This window comes from Corvus hawaiiensis, chromosome 3, assembly GCF_020740725.1.
Source record: "Corvus hawaiiensis isolate bCorHaw1 chromosome 3, bCorHaw1.pri.cur, whole genome shotgun sequence".
NCBI lineage: Eukaryota > Metazoa > Chordata > Aves > Passeriformes > Corvidae > Corvus > Corvus hawaiiensis.
This window is the reverse complement of record NC_063215.1, coordinates 81,279,957-81,298,721: the sequence shown is the minus strand read 5'-3', so window position 1 is coordinate 81,298,721 and position 18,765 is coordinate 81,279,957. Positions and strand designations below refer to the sequence as shown.

General features: G+C 36.7%; 1 protein-coding gene across 5 annotated transcripts in view; it reads left to right on the top strand.

Annotated features, from left to right (window-relative positions):
• BIRC6 (baculoviral IAP repeat containing 6) overlaps nt 1-18,765 on the top strand; it is a 176,726-nt gene that overhangs the window by 101,052 nt on the left and 56,909 nt on the right. For all 5 annotated transcript variants that reach the window (XM_048299366.1, XM_048299368.1, XM_048299369.1 and 2 more), the window contains 6 exons: nt 2,217-2,348; nt 4,662-4,829; nt 7,367-7,540; nt 10,989-11,185; nt 13,328-13,628; nt 16,338-16,555. In XM_048299366.1, coding sequence (XP_048155323.1) covers nt 2,217-2,348; nt 4,662-4,829; nt 7,367-7,540; nt 10,989-11,185; nt 13,328-13,628; nt 16,338-16,555 — 1,190 coding nt within the window. The remainder of the gene's footprint in view (nt 1-2,216; nt 2,349-4,661; nt 4,830-7,366; nt 7,541-10,988; nt 11,186-13,327; nt 13,629-16,337; nt 16,556-18,765) is intronic.

Here is an 18,765-nt window from a genome sequence, read left to right as displayed (position 1 = left end):
TGTGTTTTAGGATTTTAATAGAAAAATATCTATTCCTAGCGAAATGCTTGTATCTTACTTATCAAGGAATAGTTTACTCTTTCTGATAGAATTCTATATTTATTTACTGTCCAGAGAGTCATGTGTGAAATGTGACTAAGGTCTTTCTGACCACAAACTGCACAAAGATCTCATTACTCTAATGGGTGGGATGGTCACTGCATACAAGGTAGGGATCAGTTGTTGAGTAGTGACATAAACTGTACTGAGTAGCTGCCTTAGTGGTGTATTGTGGTCAGCTTGATAGCCAGTGCTAATAAGGACTGGAAAGGAGAAGGTGGTGATGTGGTAAACTGTAATGTCTGTAATTGAAAATGGTCAAATGCTGACTTTGAGGGCACCATAACTTTGGGGTTTGCTACAGCATTGTTACACCTTGGCTTTGTGGCTCATCTGGCATTCCATGAAGTCCATGGTTAGGACAGAGTAAAGAAGGCTTGGATATAAGAGGACCAAGCGGTGTGTTTGGGGTGAGAGAGAGAAGGGATGGACTGGGGGAGAAAAGAAAGAAACTGCTGTCACCACTACAGCAATAGGAAGTCATGAAGATCCTGTGTCAGAATCTGTCCCTTGAGTTAACTTCTTTTTTCTTAACTACTGTTAATGTCTCAAAATAATCATCTCATACTTTCTGCGTAAATAAATCACAAGAAGCATGTTCACTTGGTACTTTTTTTCCCAGCTTTAAAAAAAAAGGGGGAGAAAAGGGTCCTAAAATCAGTGATAAATCTGCTGCTTGTATCCTTTCAACATAGGAAGAAAATATGCAGTACACTGTAGATAGCATTGCTTAGGATGAGTACCAGCTGGTTTGTATTCCATGCACCTTAGTCTTGAGTTAACTGCTTTTGGTCAGAAAAACTGAACAACAAATCTGGGTATCACCTGAGTAGTTAAAATACCATTGCTTAACCTTCTTTAATAATTTTATTAATAATCTTTAAATTCCCCAGCAGTAAATGGACATTGAGTCCATGGGACAAAACTAGAGCAACTCAGAAGTTTAATAATAATAATAGTAGTAGTAATAATAATAATAGTACTGATGAAATTTTTTAGAAAAGTTTCATAGACAGATGTGTGTGTGTTGTATATGTACACGTGTATATGTGCACGTGTTTGTATACATAGAGAGAATGTATGTGTGTGAATATTGAGTCCTAAGTGGCAGTAGTTTCATACTCTATCTTTTTTTAGTCTCCACTGCTGTCTGACACAGACATAACCAATGTCTTCAGGCACAAATCATATTTCCAAGCAGCCAAACCACATTCCTTTCAGCACCTCACCCGCAGGTGACACATAGTTAAAGGTAGCTGCATGGTACTTCTAGGCTTGAGTCTGGTTATAACTTAAAGCTGCTGTGGCTATGTGGAAGCATGTTACTACTCAGCAGCAATTAGAGAATTACTTGGCCATTTTGGTGCCAGTGTTGTACCGTACAGGGTGTGAAATAATCCATTGTCACCAATCATCAGTGATTTAATAAATTAGATTAGGTTTAATAACTTACTTACAGTTGTGATCTACACTAATGATTCAACCAAAATGATTGAACTGCAGTAATCTAATGTTCTCTTAAGCAAACAGCTCAAGTTTTGGTTGTGTAATGTACTTTAGGCATCTTCCAATTTCAAAGGAAGAGAATTTGCTTGAAATTGGATCAGTATGTAACATGAGATACCCAGGCCCAAATACAAGAGCCTATTTTAAAAAGTCTGCAGCTGTCATTAAAAACCAAAAAAGTTTTGGAATTTCTTTTTTTGTTGGATTTTTTTGCTGTTGTTTTGTCAAGCTTTTTTGTGGTGTTTTGGTTCATTGGGTTTGGATGAGGATTTTTTGCTTAATCTCAGTTTTGGTTGATTGCAGTGGTTTAGTGGGTTTTTTATTGTGAAAACACTTGACTCATCAAGTAATGGTTTTAAACTGTTACAGATTTAAATTGTCAGAGAACAGAGTTTTGCGAGAGGAAGGGGACAGACTTACTGTAATATCTTAATTCATAGGTATTGACAAGACTATTGCTGCCTGTGTTGGAACTCAGACACTAAAGTAGTTCAGAATAGCCTTGTAAATAGCTTAGAAACTAATAAAATCAACTTAATATCTTGAAATGCTTTTCTTTCCTCTCTTTTTCTGTTTGTCCTTGTCCTCCCCTGACCCCTGTCTCCATATAGATACACCCAGTATTACAGCTAAGCTAATTAATGAACAGAAGGAAGATAAAGAAAAAAAGAACTATGAAGAGAAAGAAAAAGTTAAAGCAGAAAATGGATTTCAGGACAATTACAGTGTTGTTGTTGCTTCTGGTATGTCTTTCTCTTCTGTCTTTTATAAAATGGATCTTTCTGGTGTTAAAAGTGTGTGTGTGTGGAAGAAAATACCTACCAATAATTAATTTTACTACTAGTGATGGTTAGAAAAATTGTAGTACCCAGTACTACAGTTTTAATGTAACTGACTGTTAGGTAGCAAGGATTGATTCCTGGTGGAACAACTGCCTCTAGCAGATTATAGTGTGACAAATTTGTACCTACATGTATGTGTCAGTGATATCTTCATGGAAGCTGTTGCTAGGGTATTTTACAGCATTTTTTAAAGACACACCTGGAGCTTGGTGGGTATTATTACTTCTACCTTTTTGCAGGAGCTGGTGCATCAGAGTTTAACCACCTCTATACCCAAAATATGCTTTGGAAATAAAATGTATCCACATACTTTGCATAATAACTAGTGCTATTCTGCTAAAAACTGTCAGATGGAGATGTCAGCATAAAACCATGTTATTCCACTTGGAAACAACTAATACTGGAGTTTCTTTAAAAACATTCAGTTTATAAAAAGTAATGTGTCAAACCTTCAGAAGTCTTTCATGTAAACCATTTTCCTGCAGACCTATTGTTAGAGGATATAGATTGAACACAGTAATTTTGCAGTGGTACACAAATGTTACTGTTCAGATGATGGCTGTAGAAATCATTAGTCTTTCAGTTTGAAGTTGATTAATGAACTTCAAACTACTTCCTTTCTATCTAGCTTTCTGCCATTGTTGAGGTACCTTAAGCTCGTTCATACTTCATGAAGCATAAAGCAGAGATGCTGATTTCCTTTGACTTTTGGCACCAATATTTCTTAAGCTTTTTATTTCAGGTTTTTTGATGTAGATGTAACTTTAAAGCAATTGTTGAATAGGCCAGCAGCTTCACTGAACTTGGTATACATTTAAAACCCCATAGCTGTGTTAATTACAGCATCTTTATATGACAAGACATTTACAGTAGGTGCCACTTAAACAAATTAAACATGTTTTTGTCATACCTAAAGTATTAGCAGGTTCAGTCAAAGGTTTAATAATAAATAAATGAATAAAAAATCTGGAAAGAAACAAAAATATTATGCCAAGCTTGAAGATAGGGCATAGCATAGTCAGCCATGTCATTCCAGTTGCATTGCTCATCCTACTGCCTGATATAGCCCATTCTCTATTATAAAGAAGCAGATTTCAGTTTTTTCTGATGTTATTTCCAGTTTTCTCCAATTTAGCAAGAGAGTTTAAATGTAAGCTTATTTCATTTGCATTTGTTTTTACTACCTGTTTGTCAAATATTTTCGTCTTTTGTCATTATTTTTTCATATATATTCTGAGGGTTTTTTAGTGTCCTCAGAATCTCAAGAAGTTAAAAGTCTTTAACTTTTTACCTATTGGTAAAATTAATAAAGGGAGAAGATGGTATTTGCAGCCTGGTCTTCCTGAGGCAAGCTAGTTTAGTGTACTGAGATTATTGGACAATGTCTTGCATATTAGAGCTGTTCCTAATGATCAGCTGAACCCAGAGTGTATTACAGCATTTGAAGTGTGGATGTTGTTAGTTTTGTGTTGGCTCTTGGACAATGATAATAATTGTCCAAGTTAGTAATTGTCTTTGTATCTTGACCTGCTGGCTTTTTACCTTGGTCTCTCACCTGCACAGAAGGGTACATGATTGCAGTATAATTTTGCTGTACCTCAAGTCAACTTAAGCTGTCTTAAGATAAGGCAGTCTTGCTGTGTAATAACAGTAAGCTTTCATGCAGCTATTCTACCTCCTAATTTTCATGTAGTGATTACTTCAAGTGTTTTGGGGCTAGGGAACTTGAAAAGCACATTTAAAGACACTTTTCATCCCATGTGGTACTGTCAGTACTGGAGCTAAAGTCGCCTTTGTAGGCCAGACAAGCAGTTGTTATCTGTAGTCTGTGCTGAAATGTCTGTCAATTTGGAAGATTTTGCCTTTCTTGCTTTCAGGTGAAAAGACACCCTAAAAAAGTTTTGCTGTGAGACATTCTCTTTAATGAGAGCATAATTGGAATAGCTTTTGCTTTTTTCACGCATGGTATGGTCTATTTATGGTTTGGTTTATGTTTGGGGCTTTGGAGAATGCACAGCCTTTTAACTAAAAATACTGGGATTATATTCAAATTATATTCATTATGTTTTATACATGGATGTTATTCTGGTATTTAATTAGCCAGTGAGGTTAAGTTCTTACTTTTTTTCTATCATTGAAGGTTTTGAGTATGTTGTATCTTGGCTGAAGGTATTAAATACTAGAACAACTTGAAATTTTTTACTTCTGTACTAGGTTTGAAATCTCAGTCAAAAAGAGCTGTTTCATCCACCCCGCCACGTCCACCATCAAGGCGAGGAAGAGTGATGGCAGATAAAGTTGGTACTTCTTCCTCAGGAGGAGAATCTTCCAGCAAGACCATTAGTGTTCCAGTCTTTCATCTATACCATAAACTACTACCAGGTAACTTTAATAATACAGTTTAAACATCAAAAATTTTTCAGTGGCTGATATATGATCAGGAAGCAGTTACAATGGTAATGGGCATTAGCATCTTGGAAGTGTGGAACCTTTCTGGGCTGGTAACAGCTTTCAACTAGAAATAATTTTAGGATCAGCAACTGCAGTGTTGTAGCATCATAGCAGCTTGAAAAAAGTAGCAATTATGTTGATCTCCCTTGAAGTTTAGTACCTCGTTCCTAAAAAAACCTCTCAAAACACTTCCATTTTCACTCACAAATGAAAGCAGGGTGGGTTTGTAAGGTGGCTTAGGTTTTCTTCCATGTGCAAGGCAGAACTGAACTGGTACCAGTGCCCTATTACTTGAGGTTCTGAATGGGCAACTGTCTTGCATTGCTCTCTGAAAGGTTGATTTGCCAGTTCAGGAATATTCTTGAATTCCCTAACATTTGTGTTTTAAAGCAACACCATGTTAAGCAGTTAGTCATGTTCCATGTGTATCAGATACAGTATGGCAAGGTTGCCAAGTTGGTGGCAAGGTAGGCAGGCTCTCTTGCGTAGAAAGAAATTGGTGTGACTTAGATCAGTAATAAAGGACAGAAACATGGGTGAAACACTTCAATATTATGCCAAACAGCTTCTTGTCTGGATCCAGCTAATGGAATTCGGTGGTTAACTTCTGATCAAAGTAATTTTCACCCAAAAAACCCCTAAATTTGAAACTTACTATCAAATTACCAGCTTTGGGCTATCCTCTGGCAATTATTGGCAGGATCACAAACTTGGATTAAAATATCTAAAATTGGTAAGCAAAACCTTGTGGGATGAGTCCTGTGATCGGTGTGCCATGATGGATGGTTACAGGCTTTTCCAGAGGGGTAGGCAGGTCAGGCGAGCATCAGGCACAGCATCGCCAGCCGGGCAAGGGAGGGGATTGTCCTGCTCTGCTCTGCACTGGGGCAGCCTCACTTCGAGTGCTGGGGGCACTTTTGGGTGGCACAATATAGAAAGGACATAAAGCTGTTAAAGAGAATCTATAAGAGAGCAATGAAGAGGGTGAAAGGCCTTGAGGGGAAGCCGTATAAGGAATGGCTGAGGTCTCTTCGTTGGTTCAGCCTGGAGGAGAGGAGACTGAGGGCAGACCTCATTGCAGTTACAACTTCCTCATGAGGGGAAGAGAAGGGGCAGGCACCGATCTCTTCTCTGTGGTGACCAGTGACAGGACTGGAGGGAATGGCCTGAAGCTGTGTCAGGGCAGGTTTAGGCTGGATATTAGGAAAAGGTTCTTCACTGAGAGGATGGCTGGGCATTGGAACAGGCTCTCCAGGGAAGTGGTCACAGCACCAGCATGACAGAGTTCAAGAAGTGTTTGGACAATGCTCTCAGACACATGGTGTGACTCTTGGGGCTATCCTGTATAGGGCCAAGAATTGGACTTTGATCCTTGTGAGTCCCTTCCAACTCAGGATAATCTGTGATAGTCCTATTCTGGAGATGAGATCAAAACCCAGTGCCCGTTTTCAGTATTTAGCTGTCTTGTGATGGTCGTGTAGACCATTCTGTATTTGTTATCTGGTCGTGTCTTGCACAGCAGACAGTTGTTACAAAAAAATATGCCATGCAAAGAAAATCAGTGATGGGGAAAAAAGGGCAGAAAACTTACTCACTTGTACAATGGCAAGGTATTTTTAATTTTTGTTTTTTCTTAAGACACAATCTTCAATTGAAGAAACAGGTTGTTACTGAAGAACTCTTGGGTGTTGTTTTACTTGGTTAAATACAGTCAAGATGAAATGGACATGCTATTTATTATATGATCCAACTCTAAAATGTTTCATGTGTTAATCTACTTGTTGTCAGGCAAAATTTTTCTGCATTGAGAGTAGCTTGTAATTTCAGGGAAGAACATATTTGTAACCAACAAAGTGGCCAAAATCTGAGTTTTGAGTAATCAGTTTGGACTGTATTGCATGTGCATTTCAAGTCGACATCGCTGTGGAGAAAAGTAGTCCTGGGCAGTGCTCTTCTTTTTTTATTTTTTCTGCTGAGTTCTGCTGTCTTGACACAGGAGTAGTGAGCTATGCTTGAGATTAGTAGGACTGAAAAAGAATTGCAGGTTTCTTTGTTTTCCACTTCTTCCAGTACCATTCATTTTACCTTCGGGTCACACATACCTCTATGCCCCCACAATCCAAGGGTGATGCATAGGTGGTGTTTAATAGAAGGGGACAGCCAGTACCAACTTAAAATGCACATCAATTTACAGCCTTAGCCATTTACTAAATACGCCAAGTGCTTGTGCTCTCAGCACAGAGCTGCCTTAGGGAATGTTGGCATAGATCTTTTTGATGATTGGTTCCAAACTGATGGGGCCCCTTTTCCCAAGAGGACAAATGGTGAAATTAAGGCCTTAGTTTGGAGCCAGATAATATTTAGTCTATTTGGCATCTGCGGTGCAAGTAATGAACAGGACCTGGATATGTATGTTAAAATAACCCAATCAGAATTTTCCTCTCTGACTTGATGCCATTGTTGTCTAGGTCAGCCATTACCAGCTGAAATGACACTTGCCCAGCTTCTGACTCTGCTGTATGACCGTAAACTCCCTCAAGGATACCGATCAATAGATTTGACAGTTAAACTTGGTTCCAAAGTAATCTCAGATCCAAGCTTATCAAAAACAGACTCATTTAAACGTCTTCACACAGAAAAAGGTGAGTGTTCTTACTTTTTCGCTATATTCCTTTTTAAAATGTTTTTATTTGGGAAAAAAATTGCTTTGATTTTCTTGATGAGAAAGAGGAGTTTTCTGTATTTTCTTGGATGATTTTCCTGAGCTATTCTTTTCTAGACAAGAGCTAAACTTCACAATAAAGTACAAATTCATTGCCTGTCTAAATTGTATCTATAAGATGCTCCAATATGGTTGTTCTGGTTTCACTTTTCTTTCTTGATTGTAATGTTGCATGTGATACAATTATGATTGTATAGTTACAGTATATTTTATTTCTTGACATGTATATCAGTTCTCTCTAGTAAGTGTTTGTGCTGATAACCAGGGCAGATTAAGTAATACAGGAGCTCTTTGAAACCATATGAATTAGAAAAGCCTGGGAAATTTTTTATTGTGGCAGCTTTAGGTACCAAATGCTGCTTTGAAAATGGGGATTTCTCTCAAGCCCATCTAAGCAGGTCTTATAACTCCAGCTATAAAAACATGTATCAGTTTTTAACATTTTATAATATGATATATTTCTTGGTAATACTTTTGCCAATTGCTTACTATCTACTTGCTGGAGAAGGGAGGAGGTCTATCCCAGGAATTCTAAAATGTTTTTGTATCATTTCTTTAGGCAAGACTTATAGAAACGGGACTTTGAAATTAAGATAATTGTGATCTGCTGATCATCAGCCTGCTGACACAGCATGGAACTCCAAAGTTAATAATTCAGTTATTTTAAGACCGAGACTTCTTTTAATGACTGTTCACTTTATAGTCTGTTTCTAGAAAAGATAAGAAACAGAAGTGTTGAAAAAAAAATTCGTGATGTCTCATTTGAAATAAGCATTTCATGACTCCGTGTAGTATCTGGATATACATATCTGTCACACTATTGAGAGACCTATCTCTTTCAAATAATACTTTTGTTTAGTTATGCTCTTTATTTAAATTCTAAATCTACAATAAATATTTTACTATTTGAATAAAACTCAAATTTTTAGAGAAGGTTCAGTAGTAGTAGAGCTGCATGTGAAGACATAAAGGCCCTCTGAACTTTCGTTAAGTTACTGGGCACTTTATTTTTTAAACTTGAGACAAATACTTTTGAAAATTTGAGTTTTTCATTACAGATCCATTGATCTGTGGTGCTATACAGCAAAAATTAGTTACATTCACAGTCACCACTCAGCAATAATGAAGGTCAGAGCTACTGCATTTTCATGACTACTTTGTAGTATCTAGAGAAATCATTCTTACTGATCAGTATTCCTTTACTTGCTACTTAAAGTAGACTGGGGGTTTTTTTACACCATCCATGCTGTATAGATTTTATAGCTTCACAGGTGTCTCTAGTGCTGCATTTACTACTACCTGAGGAAAAGTGCCATTTATTAACATTTTTTTCTTTGTGCTTTGCTGCCATTGAGATCAGCAGTTTTCCACAGCTGAAGTGCATGACTTCACTGAAAACTTGGAAAATATTTACGGAGGCAAAATGGCTTAAATTGGGTTATAAGAAGGTTAACCTAAGCAAGGACTTGAGAAGCATGTTTAAGTGTAACTCCTTGTGTGAATTTGAAGATGATATTGTATTTGCACTCACAATGAAAGGATCTGCCTATAGCCGTACTCACTGAGAACTTAGTTGTCAAGTGCTTTTCCAGAAAAGCAGCTTTCTGTGCATTGTCAGTATCTCTGTGTTCCTAATTTCTTGTTTTCTTCCTTTGGGAAGGTTTACAGCTTTTTACACTGCAAAACTGAGAGTTGAGGGGTTTTTGTCAAAATCTTTATTTTAAAACCATCATTATGAAGGATGTTTAACATTTCTTGTGGTCTGATCAATTCATGCCATTGCAAGCAATTGAATTGCAAATCACGTTCAGCCCAGTGAGGTGGAATCCTCCATATGTCTGCTGGAAGGCAGTTCCTTGCTGATAGCAGCATGTTTGTGACACCCTCAGCCACTATCTGTGGGGAAAAAGAGCACTTCCACAGAGGAGATTTCTGCCTGTGTCCTTAAGAGCAGTAGACATCAAAGCTGTATGTACTGAAAGTGTTAGGCTTGAATGTTTTCTTACAAGATTATCCTGCTTTGAAAGTATCTGTCACCTTTTCTTTGTCTGTGAAAGACTTCTTCAGACAGACAGACTTCTCATAGTCTGTATGTTTGAATTAGCATGAATTGATGTACATATTCCTACATATCCCTGATCTAAGCTTATTCAATCTTACACTTTGATCGTATAGTTCCAAAGCACTGTGATCCTCCCATAGCATATCCATGATGTCCTTGTAAAATGGTGTTTCTTGCATGTTTAAAAGTTGAGAATTAGGATGGGGAAAGACCTGCTGTTTCCTATTCTCTTTCAAATTAGAGAAGAAACAGTTTTAAAAGATGAAATATCTGTTAAAAGATGCAGTGTCTGCTGTTTAAAAATTTTTTCATAAGAAATTTGTTTTGGTAGCTGCATGAGTTATTCTTTAATGTGCTTCTGTGTTTTTACAAGTATATAATAAATAATAGCCCGTGTGCTGTGTATTTGGAGTATAACTATGGATTATTGTGGGTGTCAGACTGCTCACAGCGAAGAGATACTAAGACCGCTTTCTCTCTCCTGCCTTTTGACATGGCTATACTGTGAAGACTTGGAGGACCCCTGCATTATATTGTTTAATAATATAATCTGCAAATCAGATTTTTAGATTAAATATATAAAATATATAAAATGAAGTTTGCCTGTGGCAATTATCAAAGAGGGTTTATTTTTGGCAATAAGGAATTGTGGTAAGGTTCAGTATATTCTGTATATACCTGTGTGCATCAGTGCATAGAATGTTGATTTTTTTTGTCTGTTGTACAAAATATTAGGGTGCTTAGTCATAAACTGGGAGGATGGAGGCAAGTAGAAAGTTAGAAATCCAGATCATGATCTTTTTTCATGAGGAAGAGTAGAATTAAATTTCACAGCTTTCGCAGAGGGACATTTTGACACCTCACAGAGAGGAGATGTGAGAAGCAAAACTAATTTAAGGTTAAGATTATCTTTCCTTTCTTCAGCTATAAACTCTTTATTGGAGAGTAACAAACCTACACTTAACTTCTAGATGAAAGGCATTGTTAAAAGGTGTCATTACTCCAAAATTAGCAAAGTCTTGAAGGCATAGATCAAATTCTAATAATACATAGAATTCTAATAATTAACATGTAGCCCTGTACAAATAATGATAAGTTTGACATGGATCTGCTGTCACTGGCAAAAGGTACCACTAACACTTTTATTTTCTTCTGATATTCTTGCATTCATTCATTTCAGGTTCTTGGCTCAGTCTTTGCTTCAGAAGAAGCCACTACTTTTGACGTCCACTTTTAAGTGAAGACAAAGAGATAAACATAGTACTAATGATATGTATTCATTTCCTTTACATTTGTGTTTTTGTAGAGCATGCAGATTTACTGGGACCTTGCCCTGAAGATGAAGCCATCAGTCCTGGGGATGAGTGTATGGATGCAGTTCTAGATGAATCACTTCTTGAAACCTGTCCCATTCAGTCTCCACTGCAAGTTTTTGCAGGCATGGGTGGATTGGCTCTTATTGCAGAGAGACTCCCTATGCTTTATCCTGACGTAATTCAGCAAGTGAGTGGAAAAAAATAAATGTCGGAAAACACGTTGAGAGTATTTTGTTTGTTTAAGGACGGTATTTTCCTTATATTTCTCTATGGTTCAGTTTAACTTCTCAGTTACGTGGGGAAGCTACTTTAAAATAGGCAAGTGCCTAACTCCACAGCCCTGTCCAGTTATACATGTGCTTCCCTGTCCGTGTCATAGACTGCCTGAGTAGCCAGGCCCTTGTGGGACTAAAGCATGAATTGAGAGTTGCTGTTTGCCTTGCTTCTGTTAACGTGAAATACCTTGGAGGGTGCAGTAAAATAAAGTTGCTGATGTACTGTAAAGGCATACTTGCTTATCAGTCAATTGCTCATGTTAGTGTACCCTCATAGATATTTTTATGGTTAAGTGAAGTTCAGTTCTCAAAGCCGATGATGTAATTTTATTATTATAAATAATGGTATCATCTTAATTATATTTATATTAATAAATAATAGTTACTCTTTATATACTTATATATAGATAATTCCTCTGGATGCACTGATAGGCATTTCGAAAGTGTCAGTAGTGGCATTAGTGTGGAATTACTCCTTTGGCTGCTGTTCTAGGTACACAATGCTAAAAAGGGAAAAAATAACCTGCAAATTATTCATATCGTATTTGACTATATTTTTAAAGTTTTTGGCCGATAGTCCTAACAGGAAAGAATATTTATTCCCTTTGAGCCTGAATTAGTCATGACTTAAGGGTGCTGAACAGCACCCTGACTGTCAAATTATGGCAACCATAAGAACCCTGTAGTGAGACTGGGTAATTAGCATGCATCCTTTGTAAATAGTTCTACAAAAGCCTTAGGGGTGTAGTACCAACACAGTTCAAAAATTACAAGTTAAGGAAAAGTATTTACATAAACAGTGTATTATGAATTCCAAGAGGGATAATGTGTACTCTGTATTGAAGAAAACTGAAGTGTGGAACTCTGCAACATGTGAAAGGTAACATATGACCATGAGAAATTTCATTCCTTTTTTTCCTTATTTTTCTATGGTGCTGGGAACTTAATGTCTTTTCACAATTTCTTAGCTTGAGATATATGTTTAGATTCAAATACTGAATAAGAATTCTGTGATCCATAAAAAAAATTAAATACAATAATACCACATAGACTGTTCAGAGTTAAGACTGATGACTTCTCCAGATCCTTAATTCTTTAATTTGACTTTTATATTTCTCCAAGTCACTGGTACTTCTGATTCTCCTAATGTGAAGATAATTGGAATAAATGCTGCAAAACATGGCTTTGACTTGAAATTAGGAATTTGGTATTCTGGATAAATTCTGTAAAGGCTTTTTATATTAATTTTTTCCAGTTTAGATCAGTCTGGTAATAAGTACTAAAATTCTAAATATGATGGAATCAGTTTATCTGAATAGCATGAAAGCCTGAAACCTCTGTGATGTTTAATTACGAGAGGCACCTCAGTGTTATAATTTCATTTAAATTGTTTGATCGTGTCTTGGGGCACTGTACAGCTACTACCCTCTTAAGCTCTGATTCCCATCATAATGCTTGACTGCACAGTCCTCTGGTCATAAAACAGACTGTTCTGTTAGAGTATAATAGTAATAAAGCCTGCCAAATCAATCAAAAGCTCAAAAGGATCACAAGTTGCTACAAGACTGCTAAGATACCTGAAGTTATTCCTAGTTTTTAAAGGCATTATGATTAATTTTTCTTCTTTTTGCAATATGTAATTAAAAATTAAATACTTATGTTCACATTGTTTAATGTTAAAAATAAAAGGGTCATTTCTTATTTAACAGTATGCTATATAAACTAATCTTGTATTTACTTCAGAGTAATTTGTGTCTCTTATGCCTCTGTATTTAAGCAACACACTTTAACTGAGGATTTTAGATAGGCAAAATAAGTTTGCTTGCTTGTGTAGGTACAACTTCCTAGCAGTGTATTGAAAATGCAACAAGTACGCCCTTTTCAGCCATTTAGCGTGGTCCCTGTATGTGCAAATGGTAGAGTATTTCATGTGACTTCTTTATTGTGTCCTACATTAAGATTGCATGTCTTTTAGATCCTAACTATAATAAAATTTTTGTCTAAGGGTTTAACTGAATGACCGCCAAATTTCTTTGTTGTTTCTGTTGGTTAAGGTGAGCACTCCAGTGGTTACGTCAGCCACGCAGGAAAAACAGAAGGACAGCGATCAGTTTGAATGGGTTACCATTGAACAATCAGGGGAATTGGTGTATGAAGCACCAGAAACAATCGCTGCAGAACCTCCACCGATCAAGTCAACAGTCCAGACTATGTCTCCCATACCTGCACATTCTTTGGCTGCCTTTGGTTTATTTCTCCGTCTCCCGGGCTATGCTGAGGTGCTGCTAAAAGAACGGAAACATGCTCAGTGTCTGTTGAGATTGGTGTTGGGAGTTACAGATGATGGTGAAGGAAGTATGTGCTGTAATTATTACCTTTCTTTATAGACAACAGCTAGATCATTTTACTTAAATTTATTTGCACTGTATTGTTTTTAGCAGGAAGTTAGAATTGGTTTGTGCAGAACTGCGTTGCGGGCATCTTTGATAAACTCTTGTCTCTATTAAATTCTGTCTGGCAAAGTTTTATCACAATCGTCAGTATTCAAGGGTTCTCATCTCATGTCAGAGTAATTGTAGAATAAGCACTGATAAAACATACAGTGACACTGTCAAGATGACTACTTTCAGACAGAATGGTCTGAGTAGCTGGATATGCTTGGCTAATTGAGCAAACATCCAATAATTCTGCAACCAAATGCAGAATAATATGGATAAGAGAAAAGCTACAACAGATGGAGAGTAAACCACTGAATAATACTGTTCTAGAAAAGGGGAGTAAGATCTAAAGATTGTGGTGATTAAATTGCCTAAGCAGAAGCTCTACCTTAAATGGTAGGAGTTCAGAGGGACAAATGGGATATTCTTCAGTGAAAAAACAGACAAGCCAAGACAAAATTAGTTGTCAGTGTCTTTGCAAATGAACCTGGAATTCTGCATATGGTTCTAATATTTGTGTTTCTTATTATTTTGAAAAACTGGAAGAGTGTGTATGAAATGTGTTTTGGTATGTTTAAGGCATTTCCTTTCATTGGGTATTGTGCACTGATGCACTTCAGCAGCGTCAGGTTTACAGTTGAACTTCGTGATCTCAAAGGTCTTTTTCAACCTACGTGATTCTGTGATTATGACTTTGAAGAGAGTGCTGGTTTTTCTAGGCTGCGATCATCAGAAGCTGGTCTCTATTTAGCACTCTCTAGAGTGCTGTGCAACATGGACCTCGTAAGACCAGCTGGAAAACCAAGAGTCATGTTTGCCCTCCCTTCTGTTTATCTTTTTATTTCTCTGGTATTTAGGTGCAGGACAGTATAAGGTGCAGGACAGACGAGAATAAACTGGGCAATAAAAATTCAATCTAGCTCTTACACCCACCTAATTTGAGTGCTAAATAACTGAAGAACTATATGCAGTTTCTGGAGTAGTCCCACTCCCTTAGTGCTGCAGGCAATTTTGATATCCTTTTTTTCTTTTTATTATAAAGAGACCTTCAGAATCTGGGTTGCTTTCTTTTTGTGTGTGTGCGTGCAGCCACTACTGCTATTGGAATACAGTTCCAGAACATAATTTTCTTGATGGGTAGGGGCTGCTTTAATTTTCAGCCTGTATTCTTATGCAGTCTGTGGCCAATAGCTCTTCTTTCTCCAATGCATTTGTTGATGGGAATAACATTCCCTCATAGCCTTTGTTTTAGCTGGACTAAACAGTCAGTTTCTCTATTCCCTAAGCCAAATGTCTGAATTCAACTCTACAAAATCTGGGTTCAGTTGTACACAGTAATCCACATTAGTTCTGTGTATAAACTATTAGTATCTTCCTTTTTTGTTTGAAATGCAGCTTTTCACACGTGTAGACTCTCATTACTTTCTTGCATAATATGAAGAGCTGCAATTATAAATCCATGGCTTATAGATTAAACATGGATTCAGTTGTCTGCAAAGATAAATAATGGGCAAATGTTTAGATTTTCTCTTTTTTGATTTGGCTATACCTGCAGTTATGGAATTCTATCAGATGGACTTATTTTCCAGAAGGTTTTGATTTTATTTATGATGATCCCAGTCACAGGACTTTTGATTCTTTCTTGTTATTGTCTTTACAAAGGGTATCAGATAGATATGAATTAAAACATGTGTATGTATGTGTGTGTGTAGATACATATACACACAAATTCAGGCATATGTATTTGTAATTTCAGTTTAGATCTCTGGTTGATGATATAGCTGATAAACTCTTACGGGTGAGGGAGAAAATAAAATATTTAAAATAGGAAGCAAACTTCTGGACAGAGTTGGCTATTTTAAAGTATTTTCACTGTTTGAAGCATCTCCAGTTGTCAGTTGTCTCTATTTATGTATGCACTGGAGAAGGAATGTGAAATGTATTGTTAGATATAGGAAAAAAATGAGACAGTTTCCCATATCTGAGTATCATGCATTGATAGGTCACTCCATTATTTGAATGTGGCTTTTAAAAGAAAATTTTTCCTCATAATGCAAAGGGATTAAAAATTTTAAGTAATTGTAGCACAAAATTAATACATGCAACTCATCTAATTAAAATTATGTTAGTATTTCACCATGTATTCAGCTATAGAAACTTGGTTTGTGTCAGTGACTTAATGCACAGTTTGGGCACATGAATACCAAAAAAGAATCCTACACATGATAAACTACTACTGCTGCTTGTCAGCTGAGCTGCTATAAGCTAATCACATGCATTCTTTACCTTGCTGTATTTGGAATGATTAAAAATATATATGTATTTTAAAAAAAAATTAGTCAAAACCACCTTCCAAACCAGTTTTCTCCCTGGAAATGGCAAATCAGATTTTCAAAATTTGGTTCTTAACCAAATCCATGAATAAAATGAAGAAATATTCTTTATTCTACACTTTCCTCATGGTAAAATTTTTGAAGTGAAACATAGTATTAGCTAGCTTTACTGTATGTGAATGCTTAAGTCCTTAGTAGATTTCTGTATGTTCATAAACTATTGCAGAGATTAATAGGCTGTATTGAACTATTGAAAGAAAATGTGGGTTTGATATTTTTCTTCTTCAACCTAGGTCATATCCTGCAGTCTCCTTCAGCAAACGTGCTTCCCACTCTGCCCTTCCATGTGTTGCGCAGTTTGTTCAGCACGACGCCGCTGACTACTGATGATGGAGTACTGCTGAGGAGGATGGCACTGGAGATCGGGGCTATCCATCTCATCCTGGCTTGTCTGTCTGCTCTCAGCCACCACGCACCAAGAGTGCCCAACTCTAGTCCCAACCAGGCAGAGGTAGGCTTATCAGCACCCTATGTACCACCCAGAAGTACTAAGAGTTTTAACTATAAGAAAGAAAATAATCTGATTGCTTTCATTGTAGCCTAATTTTTGCAGACGTTAAAAATAATTATTAATACTTGATTAGGTAATTGTCCCTGCATGTTGCAAATAAACATAGTAATCGTGAAAGTAGGCTTTTCATGAAAGTAGAGAAAGAAGGCTTGTCTTGAAGCATTGAGGTGTAGTTTCTTTCACAAGGCATTCTTATTCAGGACAGGCATAATGCTCAATGAATGGTGGTTCTTTAGTACCCATTAGATAGCACAACCTCATGACCTTATTTAACATTCCCATCATCTAAACTCTTGGTTACAAACTCTCTCCTTTCAAATGCTTCACAAATATAAATGAGTTGTGAAAATTAATGAATTAATGAAATGATTTTTGTTACTGTCTTTGTACTGATATTTAAATGAGATCTCAAGACAAAAATTTTCCATAGTGTTCAAGATCCCAAATTAATCTCAAAAATCCAACTTACTTCACGGTATTTCCCATATTATACCACCCTCTATTCAGAATATGTGTACTCTGATTTTGTTTTTAGGATTGTAAGTTACCATTTCTGCATAATGTACTACTTGTCTATAAAAGTGTTTAGAAAAACCATTAATGACTTTCCCTCTTTAGCATTGTTTTGGTAGAGTCTTGCATGAAACAGTTCCTGGTGGCTGAATATGGATTAGTAGCTGCAAAATGTAGGTCTGTCTGTATTTTAGCAGCTCTGATACTGATGAACGTTGAGCAAGCCAAGAGATGAAGCTGTGCCTGAGAATAATTCACTTTAATGGCTAATCAAATCCAAGAGGTAGCTGAGAGATTCTACTTCTAATGGGGTATCAGGCTGCTGACACATTAACACCTTAGCATTTTTGCATGTTTGGAGGGAAAGGGCAACCATTAATTCTTATTTCTGCTTCAATAATACCATGACCCCTTAAATAGCTTGCTTTCTCATAATTCATGCCTATCAAGTGATAGATGGTAGCTTGAAACTAGAGATCCATCAGGCCTGCACTGAGGCTTGTATTTCTGGGGCCAGACTCTCCCTTAAGTGCTTTAATTCAGTGCTTATGACAGTCCTCTTGAGTGTTAAAGGCACTACATGTTCATGAGTGATGTAATGGGTAATGTCTACATGAAAATAACCACACAGCTGTTTCATCACCAAGACACATTACATTCCCAGTGTAAAAGTTAAAAGATGATTCCAGACTACTGTCAGTATGATACTTCACAGGTGATAACTTCTTTTACCATTGCAGTTTGTTCGTACATAATTTCTTTCCTTTAAAATACAATCTTTAACAATGTCACTGAAGAAGATCTGAACAGAAAATGAAACCTTGTGGAGCCATAAAAAAAATACTGCATGGTGTGGTTTCCAGCTAATTGTCACCAAGTAATGAAAGTAACAAGTTGCTTGTTTAGGGTGCTAAATATGTAAATAGGAAAGCATCAGTTAAAAAATGCTTATAAGAATTTTTTCTACCTTCTTTTCACCAATGACCTGCTAAGTTTCAAAAATTAGTGTAAGTGCTTCCACAGTTTCATGAGGGCTAAGCAGAGTAATATTGGAGTTGTTAGTAAAATCACTGAGGCAGACCATTGGTAAAAGCTGTGCAAGCACTGCTGGAAAAATGCTCTCTCAGCAAATTTTAAGGATGCGTCCCTTCCTCCCTCTTAAGGAGGTAGTGTGTATTTTAGTGACACAGAGATCATGTGGCAGAGCTATACACGTAACTTACTCCTCTTGCTGTTTTCGAGCATTTATTCAAAATCAGCAAATACTTGAGCATCTCAATGTTTCAGTTCTGTTCTCTTGATAACATTTCCACTCACATCCCTTTCACCTCATTCTGTTATTAAACTTGACTAGGTGTTAAACAGCAATAATTACAGAGCTGCGATATTTAGAATTATATTGATTAAGTAGCATTTTAATACCTTTCATCATTTACGCAGTAATAGTATCTGAAAAGAGAACAACAAAGGGCTTACAGTACTGGTCAAATTGAAGAACCACTTTCAACAATTTACTGCTGACCTTTACCAGAGCTCCATATATGTGGCAGTCTTTCCTGTGGAAAGGTTTGAATTTCACTGGATCCTGGTGATACCTTTATAAAGCTAATAAACTGGGATTACATTCTTTTGCATAA